Genomic DNA, 21,545 nt, shown 5'->3' with positions numbered 1-21,545 from the left:
CAAAGAATTATATTTCTGTTGATTAATTAATAATAATATTAATAATAATAATAATGCTTTCCATTCCTGCCTTTTTTAGTTACAGCTGACAGCCTACTAGTGTCAGCACCCTTATTCCAGTGAATGGTTCATGATCTAATGGATTTTCTGTGATAAGTAACATTGGCATTTTCCTGTGCTTGGTTATGACACCGTTGGGGCTCACAGGGATGCTCAAGCAGGATCACACTGCTTTAGTAAGGAGTGTAATGAAAGAAGTAATGGAAGGAAAAACACATGCCTGTATATAAATCTATATATCATCATACAACTCTATGAAATTCAGAGTTTCAAAATGTTCTTTTTTTCCTTCCTTAAGTTCTTGGTCATTAAAACTCTCTCTAGTGTTTAAGCCCCATGAGCCAAAAAGAGTTTGTCCTTTCAGAAAGTCTGAGAAACAGTAGGCTGGATAATCCGTAATCCTTTTCCTATGGATTGTAACGCATGTTTTGCAGACCTCGGGTTACTCTGGTTTGTCATGAGTTTTTTGGGTTTTTTTTGGGGGGGCAGGGGCAGACAGACACAAGTGGGGGGAGTTTAACAATTTCTTCCAGTTCATTAGCATTCTTCTTAAAGTGTTGCCACCAGCACTGGAAACAATGGGGTGACTTTTGGAATACAAGTGCTAAAATACTGCTTTATTTCTGGTCATACTTTCTGATACAACAATTCAGTTCTAATCTGCAATCATTTTCCATTGTTTCTTTTTCTGCCATCACCCTTATTGCTGCTGATACATCTCAAAAAGCTACAATGAAGTTTCTAGCATGCTGTTCATACTATACAAATAATACATTCTCAGTTGCACACCTATGGAACTGCTTACAAGAGTATAATGTGTTGGAGCTTTGAGGAACTTGTGTTTAATGTTGCAGAAGTGACTTTATCTTGAAATGCACCAGCTGATTAACAATGGCAAGAAGTCATCCAGATGTTTTGCAGTCAGCTAGATCAATAGTCCTAACCAACTACCTAATAAGTAGTCAGTCTGCCACATCTCCTAAAGAGACTTATGTGCAAAAGGTCAACTTATTTGGATTATGAAGCATTAGTGGGGGATGTAAGTCGCTATCAGCTGAGGACCTATCGACCTTGTTGAGCTAGGATTGATGATTTGGATGATGTTTGGATCTTGTATCATAACTGCTTTCAGAAAGGTCATTTATTTCTTCTTCTGAGTATCAATGAGTAAAGAAGTATTTTTCCTTCTGGTAGTTGTTATCATAGCTTATCTGATACCAAGTTCTTGCCATTTTGCAAGAAGAAAAGTTGACTATATACTAAATCAAATCATATGCTTGAATTTTATTCTCCAAATTTGTCTTCAGAGAAGGTGAATTATGCATGGCTTTTTTTAAATATGTATCCGACTTTTTGAATGTTTTCTAGCCTTTAAGTCAGTTAAATATATTGTTTAAAATAGTCCTACATTTTACCTCAATAATTGAAGCAGTTACTGTACTTGTATTATATGGTTTATAATTGCTATATGATATATAGTATAAACTTTATATGACTTTAACAGGCTTAGAGCTGACTTAACTGCGCTTTTTTTTTCTGAAAATTTGTGTATGATGTTTTTTGCTGATAAAAAAGAGAATCAACAAATCATCTCTATATATGAAGTAAGTCCGGGTTGATTTTCCAGCTTTTCAGTGGACTTTTTAGTCCATTTTGTGCAACTAAGCAACTAGTTACTTTATGGGTTTTGTGGTTCTATATTACACAAATATGTTATGGTGCAGACTGCAGAGTATCCATCGTGAAAGATTATCTGACTTAACATCTCAAGATAAATGGTGCCTTTGTGTTCCAATGAGGATGTATTGGTGCTTCTGAAAAACCTGGGGTTTTGTGACTTCATTACATGGTTTTGGTGGAAAAAATGTCTTTATCACATTCATTTTTGATCAGCCTGTCTTCGTTACTGACTATGTATGTATTTTGCAGAACTAGAGGGATGTTAGGAGTGGAGGAGGGAGGGGAAGTTTTCTGGTGATCACACCAGTGTAGTTAAAGTAGGTAGTTTGAGAGTGCTGAATTTTGATTGCCAGTACTGTTCATTGGAGGGTGAGCCTTGTATACTGTAATGCCATCAGGGTCCAAAAACTTCGCCATTGCCTAGGCCTGGCATCAGGTTGGTTCCTTGTGCAGACATACTGCCTGCTGTTCTTTGTAGACATTGGCTCTGTCTTGTCTGTGGAGGTGCTTGCTTGGATGTCTTACGACAGTGCTGGAATATCTCAGCATCTCTCTCCTCTCTCTCCTTGAAAGTACAGTGAGGCTTCACTTTCTCCTGACAGTGCTATATGGAAGCTGCTTTTAACCTTGGACTACCTTCCACTTTTGTTGGGGGAATAATCTTATCCCTCAAGTACACGTTCTGGACCAAGATTGCATCTTGGCGGCATCTTCCCTGCTTTAACAAGGCTTTTACTCTCCTTGGTGCTTTGCTCGACTAATGGCAGTACACAGTTTGTTTTTAGACAGTTAACTACAGTGTTTCAAGTCTGTTGCCCTCAAAAACAAGTCAAGCCTTTTCTATGGGGCTATTACTAGGGCACTTCTGTGATATAATAGAGATCAGGGAATAGGACAGCCTTATCACATGTATGTGGTGATTTGGTAGGTAGATCTAATATAGTTTTGGTGATGACATTTAGATACAGTGTATATGTGTGACAGGTTGATTTTTAGGACTTTGATCTGTGTCAGTAGTAAGAGCACCATACATCATCTTGTCATGCTTTTGAAATAAACCTTTAAAATAAATGAACCAGCTACATCTGAATTGATTCTGGCTTGGAAAGGCAGGCTATGTAAAGCTTCTAGCATTAGGTAAGTGTACTGTGTGTAAGGTAAGACAAGTTATATGAAATTTCTGCCGTTTGATAAACACATGCTGCATATGAGGTAGTACTGATGTTGAGTATATCCGTTTTTCTCAGTAAACTGTCATTTATCATTCAATATCGAGACTTGTAGAAGCTTGTAAATATGTCACATTTCATTATACATGGCTTCCGCTTGTAGCGCTTCCTTAATTAACTTCCTTGTAGCAGTACCTACGAATTCCAGGTGTTAATCTTGGTGTCCCACTATACTGTGTCTTGCTGTTTTCTAATCAAATGCAAATTTTGTCTTTGTCCACTCAAAATATGTTTTAATAGAAGTATTGTTATTCTGTAAGTAAAATGGTGGGTATCCCTTCAGGCTAAAGTGCTTCCTGCATGCAGCCATTTACATGTTAAATCATGCTACATTAAGATACCACATAAAACTTTTTTAAAATTAACTTTGGAGGATGGGAAGGTTTCTAGTAAATAACAGGAACAGGCTACTTCTCCACTGGTCTGCCGCTGTAGCCTTTTCTTTCACAGTATAATCATAACCGTAAATCATTAATTCTGTAAATGTTTAAAAAGAAAAGCTATATTTATCTTGTCATCAGAGTGTCAGTATATTTTTTAACATTAAAACGTGTTTGCATTGAAGTGGAGAATCATGCTTCAGGCACAACCAACAGTTTGAAGAGTGAGGAGTGTTTGTACTAATGATGAGAATTTATGGGATTTGTTTTATGTGGAAATGCAATTGACTTTTCCCCCCCCCCCCCATCTTTCAGCTGGTCAGTATTGGTTCTTCCTATAACTATGGCAATGAAGATCAGGCTGAATTTCTGTGTGTTGTCTCAAAGGAATTGCATAACACTCCCTATGGCACAACCAGTGAACCCAGTGAAAAAGCGAAGGTAAGTTACTAGACATTGAACTAAAGAAATGGTGTCAAATTGGGTGGCCTTCACTAAGTTGTGCTAGGCCTACCTCTGTTCTGGACTATTATTTAATTGCCTTTTTTCCCCTCACTCATGACTAATAGTGGTTCCCTGTCCATTGTATGAGGGACTGTAAATGGTACAGTCAGTATGTGTTTGTTATACCAAATGGGTTCTTTAATTGCAGTAGTCTACCATTCCTGATACCTGTCCTGTTTTTTCGAGTATTGGCAGATAGTTGCTGTTTACAGTTGAGAAGCTGGGTTTTGTTTCTTAGACATTTGAATGCTTCCTTATTCTGCCACTGGTTTGGTTGGAAACTGGTTTTCTTACTTGAGTTCAGCTGATGGAATCTTACTGTCAAGAATGGAGATTGTAATATGCTGTCTCTGAAAAACATAGTCCTGTGCAATATGTTATCGATGAAGGTATTTGTTAGCTTAATATTTTCATGTTTCTACCTAGTTCTCTTTACTTTCTGTAACAAGCATTACAAAAAGATTGTGATGGGAACAGTATCTTAGCATTTTACTCAGCTGTCTTTCAGAGTTTGTACAAGGGAAAATGTATAAACACAACTGAATAGACCAGTTATGTATGTAAGTGTATTCTTCTCTTCCATGCGTATTGAACAGTTTTTATGATTATATTGTTGCTTTGTATGAGGAGATGACTACAGACAAACTGGAAACTTCTGTAGTTGGCCTAAATGCTTTTCATTTAGTATGTGTAGATGGGAAACCACTGGTAAAACATCAAAGGTTGCTTTTTCAAGAATCACCTTCAAAGAAATTAATTTTGAAATAATGCTAAGAATTTATCTGAGTCTTGGCACTGAGATCTCAAATAGATAAAACTTCACTACTCTCTGTGCCTTGTAACTTGGTTATACAGCTACACATATGGAGACATTTTTTGTAAACTGCACTATAAAAATACTCCAATCTTTATGTTGGATTCTTAGTGAAGTGATTAATTTATGCTCTTTTGTAACTGTTGAGGTAATCCCTAACAACTCTTTGGAAGTTTTAATGTAGTCAAGGGTAAGCAGTGAACCTGGGTAAGCCACAGCTCACTCTTTCCAAAACGCTAGTCAAGGTCTGCTTTTGCCAGGATACTTCAGGAAGACTTTAAAAGTTGACAAGTTAAAGAGGTGTGTGGTAATAATTTAGGGCTGAGATGTACCTGAAATAAAACGTGGAATTCTAGAACCTAATAAACATCTTTATAAGGAATGGTAGTACATCTTCAGGGAACTTCAGAAGTTGCCAGAGTTACATTGCATCGTTAATGTAAAAGAAAATACAGATCAAATGGAACTATTAAACCCTAAATACAATAGTTAGTTGAGAACGCAGTACAACTCTATACATTCAGTAGCTCTGAGAGAAGCTAAATCTTAGACCTCTCTGTTGAAGTGCTTCTTGGTCGTTGTTTCGGAGAAGAGAGCAGAGCATAATTTGACCAGAGTGATGAATAAGAATTACTGTTAATTTTGGTTGGATATAAACATTCACTCCTTTTGTCCTGGAAGAGCTGAGCTGTTGCTAGCAATTAATGTCAATACTTGAAGAATCATTTTTTTATATATTGTGTTTCTAATAGATCTGTTATTTTTTTTATAGGTGTATGTTGCACCTTGGGGAAAAAAAAGAAAAAAAAAAACAAAAAAAAATTCTTTTTGGTTGAGAGGTTTCTGACAGCTGTGTTCAGGGATCTTGACTGGACCTTGGGAGCTGTTGTCTCAATAGTTCCCTCTTAGCCAGCGTTAACCCTCTACTCTGCAATCTGTTCATTAATGTCTGAGTTGGTCTTCATGAAGTTCATATGGTTTAAATTCTAGTATCCAATTATATATACAGAATAATGTGTTCATGTACTGTGACTGACTTTTAGAAGCCATGAGAAAGTCTTCCTATTACTTTTACAGCAGGTTGGGTTAGACAAAACAAAAAACTGCCAGTATGTCATTTTTATTGACAAGCACTTCAGTTTTAATTAATACTACTGGACTTTCAGATAGGAAAAAGCATTTTCTGATAGCCCATCTAATCAAGCTTCACCTTCGTTCCTTCTTAGAGGCTTTATTTTCTTGTGTTTTCTTTTTTTGGAAAACAGTTTGCATAGCAAGTTAGTAGTTGACGTCTGTGTAACCTTCTAATAAACCTAAGTGAAGGAAATTAATGGCATTTGGGACATTGACTTAAATGGTTCCAGTGGCTTTTACTGGTAGCTGTGGCACTACTAAAAGATAACCTGTGTTCCCACGAGTATTCTTCTCTTTCATACCACTTTGTTGACCTGTCACTCTTGGGACAAATGACCAAAGCTTGTTCATAACATCTGCATCCAGTTACATTCTCAAGTGCTATCCTTTCCCATACATGGCAAAGAGTACACAGAGTTAAGGTACCAGCTTTACGGCTTTATTTAAATTTTCTCTATACTTATGGTCCCTATTGTTATGTTGCATGGCACTATTGGCTTCTATCTGCTGACTTCAGGACATTTGAAAAAGGACATTTTCATGAAATCTCTAACGTTCCTCCTTGAAATTGTCTGCCATCATACTTTCTTACAAAGAGTGGGGGTCCTAGATAAAAGTAAATAAATGTCATTCCCAGATGCTTCAAGTGTAAGTGGACTGTACTTTGTTGCAGCTCTGACTCACTTGCAATCTCTTCTTTTCCCTTCCTTTTTCTGTACTTGCTGCATGCTGCATGCCACTCAGAGTGAGGATGAAGAAACGGATTACGATATGAATGACTCAGATTAAATGTAAATGTCATGGTGAGCACTAGCTGCCCTAGGATTTTACCCAGATGCTTTTCTGTCCCATCCAATTCCTACCCCCACTAGTGCTGTCCTTTGGCTAGTCCTGGTGGCGTGTGTGTTTGTGATTATAGTTGTGGCATGGTTAGCGAAGAAAGAATTCCTGTTCTGGATATTGCTTCTTTGACACAATAATTAGCGTTGCTGTTATAAGTTGTATTGTGATTGGTTTCTTTAAAGCTTTGCTGAGAAGAAAAGTTCTTCATGTAGATTCTAGGGTCAGAATTGCTTTTCATTTTTATTTTCTGTGCACCAGCTTTTCTGTCAAATGTTTTTTTATGTGTAGAGGCATCTGATACAAACTTACAGTATACATTTTTGGTAAATGTCTGATTTGGCAATAAATTGGCAAACTTGACTGAAGTGCAACATAGTCAAAAGATGGTCTTATCTGATAATTTTGAAACTAATAATTTTTTAATCAAGACCTGGCAAATATATGTGAATAGTGTGATCTCGGTGCTACAGTTACATTTATCACAGGACACAACTTTTTCCCGGGAGGGGTCAGGTCCTTTCCACTGTCGTTTGACATCTTATTGAAGATCAAGGTACTTTAAAAGACACAAGTGGAAGAACACAAAAGTTGCATCAGAAAGAACAACTTTTGCAACCTTTTCCTAACGTGTCTGCAAGCACTGCTCATATTTATTCTGCTCTCCAATTTCTAGAGGATAACTTATCATTGAATGTTCAGTGATACAGCGTACTTGATCCTGTATAAATTGAAGATATTTACCATTGTATGAGACTGAACTCCAGCTTCTCACCTATACACCTGAATTTTTTAGCTGTGAAGCAGCCTTATACTTATCTCTGAAGTGTTGCTTCCGCATGGCTGAAGAACCTACATTATTTTCTTAACTGATGCCAACAGAAACTACTGCTGAGGTGGAATAAGGTCATTTGCTGAGTCTTCAGGAATAGCTGCAAGGAATGGATCAAATCTGAAGCCTTATTGAAAAAATAAACTGGCACTGTGCTGGAATTGAATGCAAGATTCTTAAGCTGCCCGAGAGACGAACAGTCCTTAAAATGCTATTCTGTCTGCATCAGATTTATTTTGAGTGGGAGGAAGTAGCTCTCACATTCTGCTTCCCTAAGAAGCAATCACACTCAGGCCCCTAGGATATGAGAGTTCATTCAGCATTGTTTAGAGTTTGTAAGTTAACTTTGTATCTGGTGCACCTGGAGGAAAAACAGAGCAGAAACATGAAAAGAAAGAAAATTCTGAACACAGCAGATCTGCACCAGGGTCAGGACAGTCCCCAGTATCAGTACAGACTGGGTGATGAATGGACTGAGACCAGCACTGCAGAGAAGGACTTGGGGATACTGGCGGGTGAAAAATAGGATGTGAGCCAGCAATGTACACTTGCAGCCCAGAAAGCCAATTATCCGGGGCTGCATCAAAAGAAGCGCGGCCAGCAGGTCGAAGGAAGTGATTCTCCCCCTCTACTCCACTCTCGTGAGACCCCACCTGAAAGCACTACGTCCAGCTCTGGGGTTCTCAGTACAAGACAGACATGGACTGTTAGAGTGGGTCCAGAGGAGGACCACAAAAATGGTCTGAGGGCTGGAACACACCTCTGCTATGAAGAAAGGCTGAGAGAGTTGGGGTTGTTTGGCCTGGAGAAGAGAAGGCTCCAGGGAGGTGTTATTGTGGCCTTCCGATACTTAAAAGGGGTTTATAAGAAAGACGGCGAAAGACTTTTTACCAGGGCCCGTAGTGACAGGACAAGGGGCAATGTTTTTAAACTGAAAGAGAGTAGATTTAGGTTGGATATAATGATGAAATGCTTTACTATGAGGGTGGTGTGACACTGGAACAGGTTGCCCAGAGAAGTTGTGGATGCTCCATCCCTGGAAGTGTTCATGGTCCGGTTGGGTGGGGCTTTGAGCATCATTTCAAGCACTTCATGTAGTGAAAGATGTCCCTGCCCATGGCAGGGGGGTTGGACTAGATGATCTTTAAAGGTCCCTTCCAACCCAAACCATTCGGTGATTCTGTGATCTAAAGTGTGCGGACAGTGGAGCATTATTAGTGAAGTCATCTATTTAGCTAGTAGAGCGTGTTCTCAAACAAAAAATTCTTCCGTGCCTGGTTCTGCTCCAGACATATTCCTCAATCCTAGCTATTAGCAGCTTGGGAGAAGACCTGCTGTAACTGTTTTCAAATTTTATTGACTTCTGTTAGTGTTGAGACATCTTCTCTCAGTGTTTTTGCCCAGTAAGCCACTAAAATTTTTAGGCATAATCTTACTAAAGCGTTTTTCAGGAGGAAAAAAAAAGGAGGAATTTCGAATTGCAGAACGGAGTCAGTCATCCTTTCAGTATTTAGTAAGTAAGTACAATTTTGATAGAATTCCTGATAACTGAAATTCAGTTTCCTCTTTGGACAAAGTCACTGCCCATGACTACAAAAGATCCTCTTTCACACAGTTTCTGAAGAGAGGTGGGTGGACGCCTTTCATGAGAGCTTGCTGACCAGAAATCATTTCCCCTTTAGTAAAGATAGGGGTTACAGAAGAAGTACCAAGCAAAGTGTGTTAAAATATTGTCTGATCTGATAGAATTTTCTGCTTTACGTTGGGTTTACTGGCTCAGTAAAGTGTGCAAAGTTCAGGGTCCAGATAGCTTCAACTTACTGTACATGTCCCTGAAGCTACAGAAAATAGTTCTAAGTCTATTAATCTTAGAAGTATTTTTTATCTTGTGGGAAAGAATAAACTCAAATGTTTCATTTTAAATTGGAAAGATTCACAAAATTAATAGATCCAATATTATTTTCTAACTGCACAGGTGCTTGTTTCAGCCATGTTTTTGTCTCTGTTGGAGATTGTTTCACTTACTGACTACATTTGCTGGGTCAAACTGATACCGCTATGTCGACATCTACTCCAGCACTTTGTTCTCAGCTGTGACCAACAGCAAATACTTGAGAAAAGAGTTCAAGTATGAAGCGTTTATCAAATTAACTCCTGATGTATTTCCCCACCTTCCAGTAAGACTCAGTTTAGGAATTTTGGCTTCAAGCCTGCATCCAGATCATTGTATGAAAGCTCCAGTGACAATATGATACCATGAGTAGGTATCAATGGCACTATCTTCTTGTCTAATCCCTTTTGAATATATTATACTAGCATTTGCTGAGCAATTTTCAGGGCCTGGTGTTTCCTCACAGAATTCACTTGTATCTTTTTTACAGTTTCATATTAAATGCTTTTTGCTTAGTACATGTAGTAAATTATCTCCATGAAATAAGCGATATATGCATCTAAAATACACCTTAAGTATGTCATGGCCCATGGGAAACATCTTTCTGTATTTTGAAAGTTTATCAGAGTAGCTGCAGTGACATCTGGCTTCATAACTTCAAAATAATAATATTGAATTTGAAATGAAAAAGAACTTTGTATGCACAAAGCGAGATCCAGGTACTGCAGGAAGTGCAGAGAGCAAGTGATAAAGTGGATTTTTTTTTTTTTTTTAAGCTAACACTGAACTGTCTCTGAACTGTGCCTGAGGCACACAAATGGTGACAGGTTCTTCATGAACTCCAGTGCTTAAAAAATCCCATGGAGTTGTGCAAAGCAGGTGAGACTCAGCTTGACTACAGTCACTATGAAGGACATACTAGGCTTGATGACTTGTAGAGGCTGATAGGTTAAATTATCAACATTTAAACAATATTAAAAAGAAACCAAATACCTAGATTTCTTTTGTTTAAAACCGCACAGGAAGCTGCTGTGCTGTGTTAAGTGGTTGCCAATCTTTACCATACAAGCACAAAGATTGAAGTGTTTGTGTGTGCTGTCAGATTCTGTGGGTCCTCTGGGATGGGATGTGCTACTGAGTACTAGCATCAAGTGTTTGTCTTAATATCAGACTACACTGAAATCATCGTAGAAGGAAATTCTACATTCAAGACAGCTATGCCATTGTCCAGGGATTGGGCCTTTGCTTTCGTTCAGCCTTTGAAATCAAGAGCCCTTCCCAGTACTAGGAAAACTGTCCAAGAAGCAAAAGAAGATGAAGTATCATTAGAGATACTTTTACTTAGAGATTAACATTGTTAAGTAGTTGTGCTCAGTACATTTGAAGCTTTTGCTTAGTGCTTTATTTGGCTACTGTCATGATTGGTTCTACAGTTTGCTGAAAGGCTTCCCTGCAGTACTGTGCAGCCCAAGAGCTGACCTCATTATTGCTGATTGCCATTCAGTTTAGAGTAGCAACATGAGAAACGTTGCTGCTTGGACAGTCAATCCTAAGACTTGGATCCTTTCCTCACTGGAGGAGCCAAAGAGAATTGAAACAGAAAAGGAAAAAAATAGTCAAATTGGAAGTAGAATAGCTGGTATTCATGTTTTAAGATGCTATAGACAAGGATTCCTAGGTTTTTCAGGGGTAGATACTTTGGTTCCGTTAGACTTCAGTCCCTGTGTTTAATATGTGCCTTTTAAAGTGAATATTAAACAAACCAACTGCTTTTAGGAAAAAAAATAATCCTTTTACTCACTGGAATGGGAATCTCGGTTCCGTAGTAAGAGTGGGAGAATCAAATTCCTTAGACAGAATTCCACATGAAGTCAGAACCTGCATTGCCTCTCAGCTGCCTGGCTTGGGCGTTGCAAAGGATAATGATGGACAAGGTAATGCATGAAAAGTCCAATGCGCCATGTCCTGTGTCCACAGAAACAATTTTCTTGTGGACAAGGATGCGTAAAAAACTTGTGAGATCTTGCATGAGCAAATAATATTAATGTAAAGATATTTTAAAACTGCTGTCAGAGTGGTGCTTGTTTTCATAAAGCTGGTCAGTCCAGCTGATAAGCTTTGTATGTCTGAGCAGCATAGTAAAACTCTGTGAAGAAATGTAGTTGGTTGACTTCAGTTCATGCAAAAGACCAAGCCTGGTCATCTATTTCAGATTTTAAATCAGTGTGTTGATTTAAACCTCGCCAGTTCATACTCTTGGCCTTTGAAAATTTCCTGTGTCGTCTCACCCAGTGTGCCATTTGCGCACATTTTGAGTTGCTAGTTCATGTTTTCAGTACTAATTTATGGGACACAATTTTCAGCTGAAACTTCAGAGAGTTAAGGACATTTTACTGGAACAGGAAAAATGAAGATTAAATTCAATTTCTAATAAAGTACCCAAGTTCATTTACCACACAGGACCTAAGTATCTTCAGAACCAGGATGAGGTGAAATGGCTTACTTTTTACATCTACCAACCTTTAAGATTTGGTTATATTTATCACACTCAATTCCTAGCCATGATTTACATCTGTTTTCATGATGTTTGATAGTAGACATTGTATGTATCAATCTGTCTTTTTTCAGCCTTAAAGCACAGACTTCAGGAATGTCCTTGAACCAGCTCCCTGATGCTTTATCAGTAATTTGAAATAGTCATTAAGTTGCTCTTTTACCTCCATGCTTTAGGAATGACATTGAGTGAATTTTCATTTATAGAATTTTTATTGGTCTGTTTCAGATTTTGCAAGAACGAGGTTCCAGGATGTGAAGACAGTATTGAACGGTGACAGTTTTTTCTCTTTTATTCCAAGACACAGTGAATTGTCACACTGAAGAGGCTCGGCTACAAAAGAAAAAATCGGATTTAGACAATTTTCTGTTGATCTGGGTTCAACCATTTTTGCCTATAAGCTGGTGTCAACTGGCTGAAAGCATTGCAAGATTACATAATGGGAATAGATGGTGTGGGAGTGTGTGTTAAGTTTTGGTTGTAGTGCATGGTTGTACTCTCTTGTGGGCTGACTGACACTGGTCATTTGAAAAGAAATGACCGTGCACTCATATTTTCCTCTGAGACATGTAGCACTTAATGTCTGGTGCTGGATGACCCAGTGTTGATCAGTTCGGAGACATTTTCCTACTAATCGTTGTAAACATTTAAAGGACAATGTAATTGGTGCTACACACACACACATACACACATCACAGCCCACAAATGCAAATATTTGGGCCTACATTGTTTCAGAATCAGTGGCAGCCCCAGTTGACTGTGTTATACTGCACATTCCTTATGGCTCTGTGACATACTCTATTATGTAGTAACAGCCTAGGAGATCAACTGAAACTAGCACGTAAAAAGTTACACAACAGACAAAAGGTTTCTTTAAAGGAAGGGTGTATATATTGACTGGATTTATAGCATATTTTAATACCCAAAGGGAAGACTAAACTCAGAGAAAATGGCCTTCATCTGAGTTGTTCTTGATGTTTCTTCTGTTAAAACAGTCTCTTCCTGCAAAAGTTATGCTCCAGTCTTAGCCAGATGTTTGGAAGGGGAATCAAAATTCACTTAAAATGAACAACTGAACATTCTGTTTCTTCTGAGATGTTTGTACTCATATGTGTGTTTGTGCTTTTATAAAATGCCTATAAGCATTGAACTCTGTGGATTATGGTAGAGATTTTTCAAGAGCTGGATGTTGTAGAGGAATATGGCTGGCTAGTCCTAGATCTCTATCTCTGTGACTGGGATTAAAATCAACCTTGAGTGTGAACACAAGCTCATCCAACAGAAAAATACTTCAGACATTCAGGATACCTGTAATCAATCTTTCTCTTTCTATACTGTTTCAACTATGCAGTTAAAGAACACTGTTTGAAAACATCTGGTGCAGCTTTGTTAGTTTGTCCTTTATGAAGGCTAATACCCAAGACTGGAGCTTTTTAATACACTATGTTTTGAGCAAAATCTTTAGCACATCTTCAAAACACTTAATGAAATTGACAGTATAAACCTCAGCTTCATTGACTTATGAAAGCAGTGGAAGGGAGTTTCAAAAAGCTACAAGATTGTTTTGAATTCTAAAGACATTACAGTTTTCATTCTCAGTAACTTCAGAACTTATGCATATACTCCAGGTAATCCTTTACAGAAAAGCCTGATTGGATTTTCAAACACCCAGTCTACTCTTTTTTTTTTTTTTTTTTTTTTAAAGGACTTACTATACATTGATACAAGTTTGGCGGAAACGATTTGTAAAAACCATTTCTACTAAGCAGGTTAAGCAATGGGCTAAATGTTTTGTCCATGCATCTAATGCTTGAAAGGGTTTGTAATGCATTTTGCGACTTGGATGTGGTCTGCACAGGAAGCTGCTGGCCCCTCCACAACAACACATAAAATGTTTGTCTTTTTTTAAGATGTTAAAACTGAATTGAATTTACTAAAAATGTAATTGTGTAGGGGGAAATGTTTATACTTTTATACTTTTTTAGGCACCCATATTTTATCAGCTTAAATTTAGCACCCAAATTTCCCCTAAATAGTGACAGATTATCTTGTGTATCTGAAAATAAGCATAACAGTTGTCTGTGTTAACTGCATATTAAAACATTTCCTCTGCTGCAGTAGTCACTGTGTTTTTAAACAGTATGACTCCACCGGATTCTCTGAGCTCCCTGAGCTCATGGAATTGCAGCCAACCATGTTTCTTGTTGTTTTCTTGATGTGCTCTACAGAATAATTCGGCATTGGCCTAAATGGATTTTAATGCCTAAAATACGTGTTTTACAATGATCCTTCTGAATCAGCATTTCTGTTGTCTCTCTTACTTAACCCAAAAAAGACAGAATATTTTATTTCATAAAGTGAAATTTTCAAGAACGACAGCAGCAAAGCATGAGTAACAAACTGAGCAAACTGAACAAATTTAGCATATGTAAAAGAGTGGGTTTTTCTTAGTATGTTTTTTCCATGGGAGTATTTTCAGTTTAAGAACATGCTTTTATGGTGAGATTACCTGCAATCTAGTTTACATTGTATCCCTGTTGTAGCAAATTTTGGGGAAATGAGTGGTTAATCATTTTGCACTTTGTTTCCAATGCCTCACAAAGATTTTAAGAAAGAAAGAAAAAAAAGAGAACTTTAATAGGCAGGTACCTTGTAAATTATTTTAAATATGCTGTTGTTTGAGACCACCTGAACTACCTACTTTCCTGTTCTTGCTGATGTCATTATTGCTTTAATTTTTGTGAACGATTGAGGCTTTCAGATACATGGAAGTGCTACTATATGCCTTTTTCAAGGCATTAAGAATTGATCCCTAAATAAGTTTATTTTCTTTTTATTTGACTCTTGTAATTTCAAATAAAGTTAGCTACAGTAACAAGATAATTGCATTAGAGTCCAATCTACATCACCAGGTTTTGCAAACACTGCTTCATCTGTTAAGATCTTGCAGGATGAGGTAATGTAGTGATATGGTTTAAACTGGAGTCCCTTGTTTCTTTTCTGTCATTTGGAGAGTGTTTGCCTCAAGAGAACTGCCTATGACAATGTAAAGCTGATGGGTTCACGAGGGGGCTGTAGTTGAAAAGCTATACTGCCAAAGCCTTTGACGTGAACTCTGGATTTACACAGCTCCTCTATTCTTACATCAAAACAGTATTCCAGGTTAGAATTTAAGATCCTGAGCATGAAGAGATCATAGCAGAAAGTAACAAAGCAGGAAGGGAGAGATACCAAAACATAACAGTTAATTAACCTCTCATGAAAATGTAAATTCTATGAAAGATTTAACTTTCTACCTTTTTGCTGTAGGAATATTCAGTGAAGTTGTCTGGTGTGTTGTCCGTGGAACAGGTTACTTCAGCAGATGATGAGTGGATTTCAGTGAAATTCTTTAAAGGCTTTTACATGACAAACTTCTTGCAAAACTTGTTTAAAAACTAAGAAGTTCAAATTTACCATAGCAATTTCTTGCTTTGAGTGAGGAAACTGCATACTGTTGGCCTTAAGTTTTGTCAGAGGCTAATTTTCTGTATTTGAGATTACATTTTTATATTAAATGCTTTTGACTTCTTCAGGCAGCAATTAAATCAGTTTATCTGTAATGAACAAGTCATTCTGAGGCTTCTAAGAAGTGAATGTCACCTGGTCCATAATAACTCTCCAAAAGTATAGTATGACTCAGCAGCTCGCACAGTACATGTGAAATAATTTTATATTTTTTTTCCCCCACAAAAGACAAAAGGTTACCTGGAATTTTCTCCCACTTACTGTAGGGTTTCCATGGGTTATGGCTAATTGCACTTTGTTATCCCACAGTAATTTAATTGTGTGTCAAAGGCCTGATTGTATTTAGAAGCTTATATTGATTCTCTACTGAACTTTCAGTCCTCAGAATCATATACTCAGAAGATGTGGAAAATGTACTGTGATTTTTTTCAAACTCAGCTAGGTTTCTTGTAACAATAAAAGTTCCTTTCATCTTTCATTGTAGCATTAGTAAAAGATATTTCTTAAGAAATTGAGCTTGATGTATCCATCCAACTTTTTTGTCTTCAGATTTTCTTTAGACAATAGCTGTGCAGCTCCATTCCTAGCAATGTGAATGCACAGTTATGATTGATTAGAAACAGTACTATTTCCTGAAGATACCAAAATTTAATCAATCTCCTCATTCTCTGAGGATTTTTTTTTCAGGAGAAAAATGAAAACTTCTAGCAGATTAAAAAAGAGAAAACTTGATTGCAGGCATGCTTAGGGAACAGGTCTGTTGAGTAGGATGATGATGTTTTTAGAAAACTGCTTCTCAGAACAGAGCACTGTATTCTACGAACATCTGTTGCGATTGTTGGGAGTTATTAGTCTCTTTTTGAGCAGTAGAGAGCTACCACTTGCAAATTAGCACACATTAATTACAAAATTCTATTTTTATTAGCATTACAAAAATGAACTTGGAATGCAAAAATGCAATAGTATCTGATTGAATTGACCTAGAAACTGGATTATAATGTGTATTGTCCAATCATTCAGGTATACTGGAATACATTCCTTGAAAAGTACTGAGAGAAAAGTGAAGTACTGGGCTTTTCATGGAGATCAAAGTCAAGTGAAAGGGAGCCTGGAGATGAAGCCTGAGATTTTTTTCACTTGAGATGTGATAAAATCGGAAAGTGTCATTCTCCTTTTTTATTCTCTCTCTCACCACATCAAAACCATCTTTCAAGTTTTTCAAATTAACTTCTTCAGTCAGCCCTGAAAGGTGGGGCCCTTGAAAAGAGATGAGATTTTGTTATGCCTTTAACAGTACCTGTTAGCTCCGCACGGGAGGATTAAAAGTTCCAGTGGTCGTTGGAGAATTGTCTTTTCTAACACAGCAATTTTGAAATACATATGGTCTGAGGATGCTTCATTTTAATTTAGACTGCAGTTATCTCCAGCTTTAAGGACAATCTCAGGATCACCCCTGGGTTTGTGTGTAGAATTATTGATTCTTAAAATAGTATAAATACTCAGTTTAAAAAAAAAAATGTGGAAGGCTCTCTGAACTCAGTGTCATATAACTTTTCTTTCTTTTGGCTCACAACAATCAGGAGCTGTCTTTAAAGGCTTCTTACTGAACCGAGGCTTTAAAGGGCTAAATAGATCTTATTGTTCAGTTTGCCTAAATGAGTGTCAGACAGAAGGAACTCTTTCCATTTTCAATGCAGAAATGCCAAGGGCTAAAATCCTTTCCAGGGCTAATTTGAAGTTCCAGAGACACATAACGTTTAAAAAGCAGCTAGTCTTTTTTTCTTTCAGCTCATGGACTCTAAAATAATTTTTATATCTGCCATTGGTTCAGCCATTTGTAAGTGTTCATATATGGCTTGGAATGTCAGTATCCATCTTGGTAAGGAATACACTACAGAAGGCTGTACACTTGCCCACCACTTTACTATTGACTGTGCTGAAATCTAACAACTTTTACGAACAGCACTGGCAATAGAGAGGCTCTGAGGAAGATACTGCCCCAGGAAATGGTCACTGAATATTTCACTGCAACTTAGCTGTCCTTCACTTTAGCGAGGTCTACCAAGGCATGAACTTCTCAAAAGTTCAGTGAATAGACAGTGCTGCAAACATAGCTTTCTGGGCCCATCAAAGGGTTCTCTTTAGGATGTTGTGTGATAATAACTACTATAATGAGAGAAACTTTTCAGAAAGTTATTTTGCTACTTTGGGGGTGGGTGGAAGGGGAGGAGGTTCTGTGACAGTGCTCTCCTTGTCTTAGAAAGCTGAGACTAAATTTTGACCTGACTTAACATCTGTTGAGATTTCCAGGCCTAGCCATCTGCAATGTAAGAGTTAATGTATTTATGTACATGATTCTTGCTCCTTTTGAAGATTTTCCAAAAGCTTATGCACAACTTCACTCAAACTTAACCTGGCTCATGTGTACTTGCTAGGATGAAGCAAGCGTCAAGGCGCTGTAAAAGAAATGTTGCCAACCTGTCTACCTGGAGGTGAAACAAGATCACCAAACTGAAGGAGTATCAGATGGCAACTGTTTCCGCCTGCTTCTGTCCCGAGTCTCATCTGAGCCAAACTATGAAAAATCCATTTCCTATGGACTCTGTAGGCCCACCTACACAATTCAGCAGATGTTCTTTTTTTTTTTTTTCTTTTTCCCCCAAATCACTGCTCTCAAAATGAGTTGTGCATCAGCTGTTTGTGTTAATATCCAATTGCCCATACTTGCAACATGTTATTTCCTGGATAGTGGATTAGCAATAACACTTCATTTTGTGCCCATTCGTTATCTCTGAAGTGTTCTTACTGCAGCAAAGTTTGAGTTTTGATCTGGTTTTAATGCTTTTGCATTAGCCAAAACTCTTAGCACAGACATAGATAAGAAACTGAATCCAGGGAATTTCCCTGGATAAAAGTCTGCTAGGGCTTCCCAAATCATTTGAAGGTGGTTACAGTTAACCATCATTTTTAAAACAAACATACAATTAAAATGTGTGGGTATTTTTTTAACCTCCTTTTCATAACACTAGCATATTGTAAACTGCATGAAATAAACCTGTTTTTTCCCTTTTAAAGTCTGATGTCTTGAATCTTTTCTACATCCGTTAATGTTGACGTTAACAGTGTAATATCACTGATATTCCTAGTTTAGCACTTCAGATATAAAATGTAGTTGCATTTTTGTGCAGTGATTCAAAGCAGTAATACTTTTTCCTTTGTAAAGGATCCTTTGTCTGTTGCCCCAAAGACTTTGTCACAAAAAAAGTCATGTTTGTTCAGACATATATCCACTGGGAAATTAAGGTATTTTCCTTTGCAATTATTACCACTGTTGCTGATCATTATAGTAGGAAATAGTCCTCTCTAGTACGGATATATAATCACACAAAAAAATATGTACCCACGCAACTCACAAATTACCCTGCCTAACATCACAGATTTATTTTAGAATCCAGTACTTTGCTTTTTAATATAAATGCTTCTTTTGTCTGAAAAATTAAGCTAACTGAAATTGACACTTTGTAATAAGGCCAACATACAGTATAGGAAATGTAAGAAAGAAGCCACTTAGTACATGTTTGCTGCAAAAATTTTAAAGATAGAAATGACTGAAGGAAGTCAATGATTAAGTACCAAATACAGGTTGCTGAAATTATTCAGTCAGTTTGACAGCTGTGCCCTCTACAAGTATAGAATTCATAATTCAGTATTAGTATTGAGAAGACCACTGGACTGCTCTTATTTTCCAAAGTGCTAGTAAGAATTAAGTATGAGAAGCTAAGACCTGTGAGCTCTAAAATCTTAGAGGCTGTACAGTTACGTATGAGGTGAATTTCATCTTAACAGTTTAATCAGTTTTAAATGCAAAGCACATTCTAATCTTTCCTTATATATCCAGTGGCTTTAGTAAAATGGTGTCATTTTACTAAACTGATTTCCTGCATTTTAATTGCGTTTGAATTTTACTAAAATAAGTCCTAAGTACAAACATTGCTTTAGTAGAAATTAACTAATCAACATGTGCATCTGTATTTTTATCAGTCTGTCTTACTAAAAGTATTTGCACTTTACATGTAGTCAGCCAGCACTACTTGCACTCCAAATCCTTACTATATGTATCTGTAGCTTCAAGTGTCTTCACCAGTTAGCAAAAGTGAAAGCATAGAAGAGACAACTGTGTACCCTGAAGCAGAAACCAGTTAATAAGGGGGACATAAACAAATAAGTCATTAACATCCTGTTTGGATCTTTTATAATGTTTAGAGTTTATTTGGAGCTAGCTTTCCTTTCAGTGGGAAGTTTCCCTTCAGAAAGATGAAAATAACCCTGACAAATTAATCTTTCCGTGTGCTGAAGTCTTGCCTGGCAGTCATAAACACATAGTCCATATTTATGTGACGTTCTCCAAGACTGCAATCTGCACATTTTCATGAGATAAATCCTGTGAGTGGTATGTTAACAGTTTCCCCTAAAACCCACTGCTTTTGGTAATGTCCCGGGAATCACTGGAAAAGGTATACAGGGGAGTACATGGTTGTCTTGGTTCTACTGTGGGTGTTTGATACTGGCAAAAGATTTCTTAGCTAGAGTGATTTTTAGTCTGATTTGGCGTAGCTACTATTGGACTTCACCAGTCCTGCTGAAAGGCTCTATTCCAAATTAGTGCGAAGACATCACCAGACACGCCAAATATATTTTCACCAAGTAATATGCTACTGAGACAGCATCCAGTAACTGCTTAGTGAATCAGCCTGCAACTGGTGTTCTCATTAAGATCTCTGAAACTCTCCTCTTTCCCCAAGTCATTTGTTACTGTCAGAATGTTTTCTGTACACACAGCTGCTAACTGTCCTCTCCCTTCTCCAGCATTTACTAGTTAAAAGGAATAAAGAAATTAAGACAGATGCTGCCATAGGTATCCATGCATTAGGAAAAGAGAAAGCTGGGCAGGAGCGAGGGCCCACAGGAAAGCAGGTATCCTATTTTACATCTTTGTGATATGTAATTGGCTAAAGCACAGGAACTGTTCATTCCAAGAGAACATAATTACTGTTAAATAACTCATTTGTGGAGTGGAGAGAAGCTAAATGAGGACTTGATGAGAATAGGGCAAGCGGTCCAAGGATTTGGTTTGTTTATATGAAGGTCCAGTCATTACTTTACATTCTTAAACATTTCTGTGATATGTCACTTTTTGTATTTTTCACTGCAATAGGAAGATGTTGAAACTGCCCACCTGCATGGGAGGAATTCGAGCCTAAGGCCAACCTTCAACAGTGGAGGTGAATCCAAAGACTAAAAAGTCAATTTCAACTCTTTCTCTATACCTGATAGATGTGCGATTCCAAACACAAACTCAGACCCATCCTGGAATGAGAGGTTTCTTTGATGATGTACAGCTGTTGCAGTATGTCTGTGGAAGCTTTGGAAGCAGTTCGTCCTTTTCCATGTCTGCTGGCAATGAGGTCTCTTAAAACCATTAGCTAGTTGATACACTTTTGAGATCTAAACCAAAGATCTTGCTATGTCAGGCAATACCCATTGCTTTGACAGCTCAATGGTTTTCTTGAGACCAGCCTAGAGAGGTAAAAACCAGAAAGAATACCCACCCCTTCTCCATGCTTTCTGTAGGAGTCAAAACCAAAATAAATTTAAGCGAGAACATGAATTGTTCAGGGGGAAAAAAAAGCCTGAAAAGAGCTGTAAGAGACCACTCAGCTCATCCCATTGGCTAAAAGCAGGAACGGCTACAATTAAAACACGTTATCTAACTTAACTTTAAAGTCCCAAGTGATGAAGACTCTATACCCATGCTCTCCGCATTAGGCAGCCTAGTGTTGTAGTATCTTTGCCAGTAGAAGGATTTTATTAATACCTCACCTCCATTTCTCTTACTGCAGTTTAAACTGACGACATCTTGCCCCCTCCGTTACTGACATGAATCGTAGATTATTGCCTTATTCTGCACAACAGCCTTTCATTTTCTCAAAGATGGTTTAAAGCTCCCTATTGTGTAGATCATGTTTGAAGTAATACAAAAAGCAAAAAAAACCACCCAAATTTTAAGTGGGAATTCTAAAAGCCAAACAGAACAAAGTATAAACAAAAATGTCCAGCAAT

General features: G+C 37.6%; 1 protein-coding gene across 1 annotated transcript in view; it reads left to right on the top strand.

Annotated features, from left to right (window-relative positions):
• KCTD5 (potassium channel tetramerization domain containing 5) overlaps positions 1–14,031 on the top strand; it is a 32,951-nt gene extending 18,920 nt beyond the window's left edge. The window contains exons 6-7 of the mRNA XM_059826265.1: positions 3,665–3,790; positions 12,147–14,031. Coding sequence (XP_059682248.1) covers positions 3,665–3,790; positions 12,147–12,176 — 156 coding nt within the window. The 3' untranslated portion in view covers positions 12,177–14,031. The remainder of the gene's footprint in view (positions 1–3,664; positions 3,791–12,146) is intronic.
• The last annotated feature ends 7,514 nt before the right edge of the window (positions 14,032–21,545 follow it).

This window comes from Gavia stellata, chromosome 18 (genome assembly GCF_030936135.1).
Source record: "Gavia stellata isolate bGavSte3 chromosome 18, bGavSte3.hap2, whole genome shotgun sequence".
Lineage (NCBI taxonomy): Eukaryota > Metazoa > Chordata > Aves > Gaviiformes > Gaviidae > Gavia > Gavia stellata.
This window is presented reverse-complemented; position numbering and strand designations above follow the sequence as displayed.